The sequence below is a fragment of the Herpailurus yagouaroundi genome, unplaced genomic scaffold, assembly GCF_014898765.1.
Source record: "Herpailurus yagouaroundi ecotype Mexico unplaced genomic scaffold, PumYag 250, whole genome shotgun sequence".
NCBI classification, from domain to species: Eukaryota; Metazoa; Chordata; class Mammalia; order Carnivora; family Felidae; genus Herpailurus; species Herpailurus yagouaroundi.
Genome location: NW_024412467.1, coordinates 15751440 through 15758844, shown reverse-complemented (window position 1 = coordinate 15758844; position 7405 = coordinate 15751440). Strand labels below are relative to the sequence as shown.

Here is a 7405-nt window from a genome sequence, read left to right as displayed (position 1 = left end):
GAGCTCCCCTCGGACGGCCCGGGCCGCTCCGCTCTGCGGCAGCTGCCGCCCCGCCCTCGGCTCTCCGGGGCAGGGGCTCGGGGCGGGGGAGCCGGGACGCGGCCCGGGGCGCGCAGAGACGCTAGGCGGCCCAGCCCGGGCGCCGCTGGCACCGGCTCCCGGCTCCCGGCGCAAACCCGTCCGACTGGCTGGGCCACTCCCGCCCGACGCCCCCCCACCCCCCACCCCCCACCCCCGCCCGGATGACACGGCTCGCTCTCTCCCAGCGCGGCCCGGCTGCCGCCGCTGCCAGTCCGCCCGCTGGGTTGTCAGAACAAGCGGCACCTCGCCTCCTGCGTGTCCCTGCAGAGCCCCGACATAATTAGACAGCCCCGAGCCGGCTCGGAAACCCGAAATCCCTGCTCCGGCGCTCGCCCACCGCAAAGTTGTTGAAACAGCCCTCACTCTGTTCTCCTCTCTCTCTTTTTGGCCTCGCTTACACACATTCACACGCGCCCCCACAGGATCCCTCTCAGAGGGAGCAAGTTCTTCGCCTCCCACCTGAGTGTCGCAGGCGCCCAGCGCCGCGCAGAGGTTCGGACCCCGCCCGCCTAGGGCTCGGCCTCCGCGAGGGTGAAATGCCCGAGCCTCGGGCTCGCAGCCCTGGCGGGGACAATTCGCTCTCGACTGAGGGGCTCAGTTGCACTCGGACCAGTTCGCAGAGCCACCCCCACCCCCCCCCCCCCACCCCCCGCGGGGCACGCGGGGGGCTGCCCTGCCGGGGGGTGGCTGAGCCCGGCACCGCGCACGGCAGGAGCCCCCAGAGAAGCGCCGGCCCCCGTGGGATGTCACCTCGTGCCCCGTGGGGTGAAGGGAGGGCCCGGGAAAGGAGAAAGATTTAAAATAGCCGACGGAAAGGAGAGGGGGAAGGGAACGGGTGACACATCGTTCACCTCAACCCGGGTTCTGATTTCAAGTGAAGACAAGACCCACGCTGCTGCGCCCGCACAGACCTCTGCGCCAGACATTTCCAGCTCCAAATGTCAAAGAAAAGAGCAGAAAAGAAAAGAGAATACAAAGCGCAGCAAAGGCAGGGACTACCACCTATTTAAGTAATCATCGGCCGCGGCCCTCCTCCCCCTCCCGTGACCCCTCCGCGTATTTCAGCGGGGGTTGCGAAGGAGTTCACGGCCGCCGCAGCCAGGCGGGTTCCCAGCGCCTCCCGCGGGCGGAGCGGCGGTGCTGGGGCTTCCCCGGCTGCCGCAAGAAGCCGAGCTCCGGAGACCCTGGCTTGTAAAACGGGCTCCAATGAGGCGCGCTCTATCGGCCCCGCGGGCTCCCCGCACCAGAGGCCCCGTGCAGCCCCGCCAGGATTCCCACGGTCACGCCGCCGAGCGCCGGGCGGCTGCAGGGGCCGCAGCTGGAGGACCCCGCGGCCGGCCGGCTCCGCACCGCGCAGCCTCCCCACCGCCACCCCAGGGATGCTCTCCGAGTGTCCCACAGAGGGAGAAGCTGCTTACAACTTCTTCAGTAACAGAGATACCTGGAGCGAGCCCCGAAGCAACGTGGGAGAGGAGTGCTTCCAAACTGAATCCCATAACCGGGAGGTGCAACCCAGCTCAGGGAGAAGTGTGCGGGCCCCTTCTCCAAACAGAAAGGAGCCTTTTTAGAAAGGGGGGGGGGGAGATAGGGAGGAAGTAAAAAATGAATCAATAAAATAAGGAATATTAAAGATCGGAGAGGAAGTTAAAGAGGAAAAGGGGTTTTCTCTTCCTGGTGACCCGAGCCCCCAGGATCTCGCTGGAGACACACGCCGGGTGCACAGACGCGTGCCTAATTGCCAGCAACTGCTTCAAAAACCCAAGCTCGTGTCTTCGCTCCACTCTTAGGCAGACCCAAAACTGGTCAGAAAAAAAAAAGGGGGGGGGTAAAGTGGGACACGAGCTTCGAAGGAGGGAAATGAAAGAAGGCAGCGAGCGTCCACATCCTTCCTCTCCAGCTTCTCCCTTGCGTTCTTCGGGCGAATCGGAGAGGCGGGCGCCGCGCTGGGGAAAGTTTGTCCCACCCGCATTTCGCATCTGGCTGCGGGGAGAGGAGGAGGAGCGGGAAGGTAGCGCTCCGAGCCTGCGGCCGCAAAGATACCCGGCGCCGCGCTTACCTCGCAGTCCTCGTACTTGATATTATCCGTCAGTTTCCAAAGCATTTTCATGGATCGGCGTGAACGGATTTGCCCCCTTCTCCGCCTCGCACCCAAGTGGAGCTACTCTCTGGGTAAGCGCAAAGTGCCGGCTGCCGGCGGTGAGCGCAGGAGGAGGAGGAGGAGGGCGAGGAGGAGGAGGAGGAGGAGGAGGAGGAGGGCGAGGAGGAGGAGGAGGGCGAGGAGGAGGAGGAGGGCAAAAAGGAGGAGGAGGAGGGCGAGGAGGAGGAGGGTGAGGAGGAGGAGGCGAGAAGGGAAAGAGCTCCCGTGTGCGCTCGGAGATCTCCCTCTAATGGTAGAAACTTTTCCCTTTTCCAGCTCTTTACCAACAGCCTAATCGCCTCATTAGCATATCAACAATAGTCCAATTGCTCGCCAGCACCGCAATCTGCGGCCGGCCGCTCCGACCCAGGTATAAAGGCCTCTCCAAGCCGCGAACTTGCTCCTAGAGCGCACGCCTGCCTGTGAGCGGACGGAATCTCCCCGGAGACCAGCCGCGCGCCCCTGCCCCAGTCACCCCCCAGCCCCCGCCGCTGCCCCATTCCACCCCACTCCCCTTCCTCTCCGTCTCCTCCTCCAGGGAGATGCCCTCCGCAACAACAACAACAAAAAACCTGCACTGTGCAGGGTCCGAGCGGCTGCGCCTGGGGCCCAGCTTTCAGCACCTCTCCCTCACCCCTACCACCGCTAACCGCGCGGTCCTTTCGGCCCCGTCCAATTTTATTAGAAATTATTATCCCTTTCGCAATTAAATATAATCACCAAACCAAGACCGGCAAAGTCACTCCAGGATTTTTGCCCAACAAGAGATCGCCTCCGCTCGCGGCAGCCTCCACCTCGGGCCCCAGCGCCTTGGGAATTTTATTGGCTTTGCGCTCCCCCCCACCCCCACCCCCAAGTTGAAGATTTTGCCAAACGGCTCCAGTGGCTCGGCTGGGGTTTGCGATCCTTTAATTGCCGCGTGTAAAATAAAAATTGTACCCTGAAGAGGTTAGTTGACAGCTCCAGGGGTTAAATGATTTTCCTCTCGTTTGTATGAAGCTAGAGCTGACTGATAATTCAACGTGGTGTTTGGGCTAAGGGTTTCCTAGGTGCGATGTGGACAAAATACAGAACTCCTATGGAGTCTCACAGTCGCTTCTGGAGTTGAGCCGATATACCGACATGTGTGCGCCGTGTCATTCATGCATCAAAATAAATCGCTGGGAACCAACTCTTCGCTGTGCTAATCTGCTCCAGTTTTCCCAAGATCCCCCTTTTTAATTAAAGCAGGGAGAGTTCCTTCATGATTTGGTGATGTTACTAAAGCGGGCGCGCTCGCGGCGCAGTGCCCGGCTGACGCGGAACCCGGAGGCCCCGGGGCCACCCCCGAGTTCAGGTTGGCCAGTCTGGGCTCTCCGGCTCCACACAGGGACCTGCTCGCCCCACCGGGGCTTATTATTATTATTATTATTATTATTATCATCATTATTATTATTATTTTCTCTCTCTGCTGTTTTAGTAAATTATTTTAAGGGAGAAACTAACAAGAAAGACGTGATGTAATCCTTCGAAATACAGAGTAATTAATTCCTCATCTGTCCTCCATGAAAAAGTTTTTGTGTGTCTTTCTCGCTCTTGAATACTGCAAACTCACTAAGCAGTAGTAGGTCTGCCTCCGAATTGCTCTAGTAATGACTTCTGGTTCCATCTAGGCCTGTTTCTTGCAAACTTCCAGGCCTCCCGGGTTTCCACGGGGTGTCCTTACAGAAGGGCGGAGGCTGTTAACAATTCGAGCGTTTCTTAACAGGTGGAAGGGAGACGAGAAGAGGGAGAACCCCCTTCCCCCCAAACCTGTAAAAGGGCAATTCTCCTTCTGGGTGACCCCCGCAAATTCCTCAAGCTAGGCAGAGTAGGCCAGAGGCCCCTCCCAAAACTTGGGAAGAAGACTTGAGCTTGAAGGGGGATTTAGAGCTCGGGACATTTCCCGGACAGCCGGGGCGCTCCCCACGCTCCTTTCCGCCACCTAGCACGGTTCTGTGGCTGTACACAGTCCACTCCACCGGGGGAAACGGTGACGTCCAGGGCTGGCACCACGCACCCTAAGGGGCTGCCCCGGGGCCCTCCGCGCAACGCGGGGCCTAGAAGTCCCTAGAAGTCGGGCGATGGGCCGCCGCGAGCATTTCCACCTTCCTAACGGCAGCCGCAGCCGCCGAGCGTGATCTGTAGGCCAAATCCTAGGCCTGGGAGCATGGGATTTTTACACCCTCTGCCGTCGCCACAGTGTGCTTAAGGGAACTTCAAGTTTCGCTTTTTCAGTTTGTTGGCTGGGGAAGGCATTCAAGGCCCTTTATCTTCTCCACTGCCCCCCACCCCCACCCCGGCTGACCCGTGCCCCGCAGATCTCTGGCTCCGCACCCGCGGGGGCTGCTACACTGTTGTTGTATTCCCGCCGAGGGTGCCTTTGAGGTGCAGATTGGGGCCTGCGGGCTCAGCGCCACCGCCCGAGTTACGGGCGTTGAAGAAAGGCCCAGGCCCGCGCCCCAGGAGCCCCTGGAGCCAGCCGAGCCGCGTTTGTGTGAACGTCATTACCACGACAAGTCGCTTCATTGCATGTCAATGCTCCGTCCTCACCAGCGCCCCGGGATAGTAGCGCCAGGCCTGGGGATAGAGGTCGGGGGTCCAGGCCTGGAGTGGGGGCGTGGAGAGGGCCTTGGAGGGAAAAATGAGTACCAGTGTGAGACGGAGACACCCAAGGAACAAAGAGACAGCAAGGGGCCTGAATGGCTATTTTCTCTGGTTGTCACCACCCAGTGGGACCCAAGAGCCCAACAGCCTGAAGGATCCAACCCCTCCAGGCCCCAAATCCATGGGCCCCACCCCAGAGGCAGGCTTCCCACCTCTTGCCAAACTGTGAGCCCGCAGGAGCTAGGCCCAGGGCTCACTCTCTTCTCCTTGAGGCCAGGATCTCACCGCTTCGGAACGTGAGGCCCTTTGGAAGCTCGGACCTCCACCGAGGCTGTGCTACTGGCACTTTCTCAGACCCGAGGCGGTCTGCTGTGAAGTCCACTCGGCTTGCTTGCGGAGAAACCTGCAAAGCCCTCAGCCAAAGACTTCCCGGAGTCTACACCCTCCAGAGAAGAGAACGAAGCAGGGTCCTGAGGCCCACGGGGGCAAGGGAGAAAAAGGTGTGGCTTTCTAACGTTTGCGTTTGGTGTGGGTATTTGCACCCTTAAACCCCAAAGGCAGTCTAACGTTGGGGCTGAAATTGCATTTCAGTGAGGTTTAACTTGGGGGGAGAGGCAGAAAGAAGCTCAGTGTTAATAAAAATTATAAATACAAGGAAAGAAAGAAAATTCCTTCCCCCAACTCCAGGGAATGTAGTAAAGGTGGGACTTCTCTGACCTTTACTTCTCATGGCACAAATCTGAAACAAGAAAAGGAACTCGCCCCAGAAAGAGCAGGACCTCGACTTTTCTCTGGAAGTTCAGGGTGTTCTGTTCGAATTGCCCTACAGGCTTCTAGGCACCCAGAATCTCGCCCTAACCAGGCCTCTCTGGGCCCCGGGTTGGGGGTTGGGGGTTGGGGGCTGGGGGTTGGCGGGGAGAGGGCCCCGCAGCTCCCATTATGAAATTGGCCACAGAGGAGAGAGGCTGCCACCCTCACCAACCTGGCCAGAGCTGCCCGGGTTTCCGTAGGGGAAATGTCTGGAAGTTAGAAGCCGAGAGCTACAAGAATGCTCCTGTGGCCTAAGTCGGGTCCGGAGCTCAGGGACCCCAAAGTCCAGGGCCCAGTTGGCCTTGTAATACGGGCGGCCTAGTAGGGCCGAGTTTGGCAGGCGTTCGTTTGGAAGAATTTTGGACCTGCCTTATCCCCCACCATCCACTCCTCCTCCAGTCACCCCAATCCGTAGCCCAAGCGGCGCAAACGGGCTTCACGACTCCGACTGAGAGGCTAAACTTTGTGCAAACTCTTAAGTAATTCCCCAAAGAACATTCTCGCCGGCGCGACCCGTCCATCCGGACCCCTCTGCATTCTCCACCCCCCACTAGGTCCCCCCAACTTGGGAGGCAGGAAGACAGGTGCACCAGAACCCCCACCACATGCGTAGCCCTGGGGTCTAGGGCAAGAACGGAGGGCGGACCAAGCCGGGAACCTTCCTTACCACGCACTGCAACCCCCGCCCGGCGCCCTTCCCCCTCCCGAATTAGTCATCCACCCTTGTTTCTGCTGGGGGGGGGGGCATGAAAAGCTCTAGCGCAAACCACAAGTGACCCCCCGGGGCCACCTGTGGAGCGTGCGCCGGACTTTCCCCAGCTCCGGGCCGCCGGCAGCGCGTGTTTTTTTCTGCCCTCTTTCTCTCCTGGGAACACTCCTGGGCGCTGCCAGGCGCGCCTCACTTACGACTCTCCCTGCCCTGGGCCAAGGCTCTTCCTCTCCGCCTCCCCCCCTGCCGGCCCCCTCCCCCGCTCCACCCCCGCCCACTTCAACCCCAGCCAAGGCAAACCCCCGTACCTGCCAGTCCCCCATTTTGGCAAGTATGGACATCGCGGCTCGGCGCTCCTGGCGACGGGTCCCCGCCGGGCATGGGCTGGAGGGCTCGGCCGGGCCCGCTCCCTGGAATCGCTTAGGCAAATCCTCCTTTTTTACCTGCTCACCAACATCTCACCTGGTCATAAAGAGCTGGGTTGCTACCTGCCGACGCATGCGCGCTAGCCCAGGAATTCACTCCGCCAGCTCTAGTCCCAGCGCCTCGCAGAGCTGACCTGGGAAGTGATGGATTTATAGCCGCGGCAATCTCGCCATCAGCTCCTGCTTTTCCCAACAGCCCCAACCCGCTTTCCCGGTCAGTGCCTGACCGGGGAACCGAGGCAGACTGCCTGCTGGGGTGTGCAGGGCGCGATGCGAGCGTGAGTGGGTGTGTTTTCACACTCAAGCATGGGGGCATCTACGCGCTCTTCCGTCGACTCTCCTCCCCCCTCGGAACTTTGGGGCTAGGAGAGTCTCCACCCCGAGGGGGGAAGGATCCGGGAAGGGGGGGGGGTGGGGGTGGGGTGGAAGAAGAGAGCAAGGCCCGGAGATTGGGCCCGACCGGATAGGTCCCGCGCACCTGGCTGCAAGCTGTAGGGCCAGACCCCGGTCCGGGCCTCCTCACCGGCCCCACGAGGTTCAGGACACCCCCGGCCCTCGCGGATCCGAATCTGCGAGCCCCAGGGCTGCTTCAAGCGTCCGATCCCAGATCAAAGTGTT

General features: G+C 60.7%; 1 protein-coding gene and 1 long non-coding RNA gene across 5 annotated transcripts in view; one reads left to right on the top strand and one right to left on the bottom strand.

Moving 5' to 3' along the window:
- The window catches only part of TFAP2A (transcription factor AP-2 alpha), a 28435-nt gene extending 21317 nt beyond the window's left edge, over nt 1-7118 (bottom strand). For 2 of the 4 annotated variants that reach the window (XM_040460742.1, XM_040460744.1), the window contains exon 1: nt 6825-7118. In XM_040460742.1, the coding sequence (XP_040316676.1) occupies nt 6825-7103 (279 nt within the window). In that variant the 5' untranslated portion in view covers nt 7104-7118. The other 2 variants (XM_040460746.1, XM_040460745.1) reach the window with 2 other exon arrangements.
- LOC121020640 (uncharacterized) lies at nt 232-3390 on the top strand. Its single transcript, XR_005786243.1, has 2 exons — nt 232-2250; nt 2495-3390. It is a non-coding gene; the product is annotated as an uncharacterized LOC121020640 (long non-coding RNA).
- Nucleotides 7119-7405: the final 287 nt, after the last annotated feature.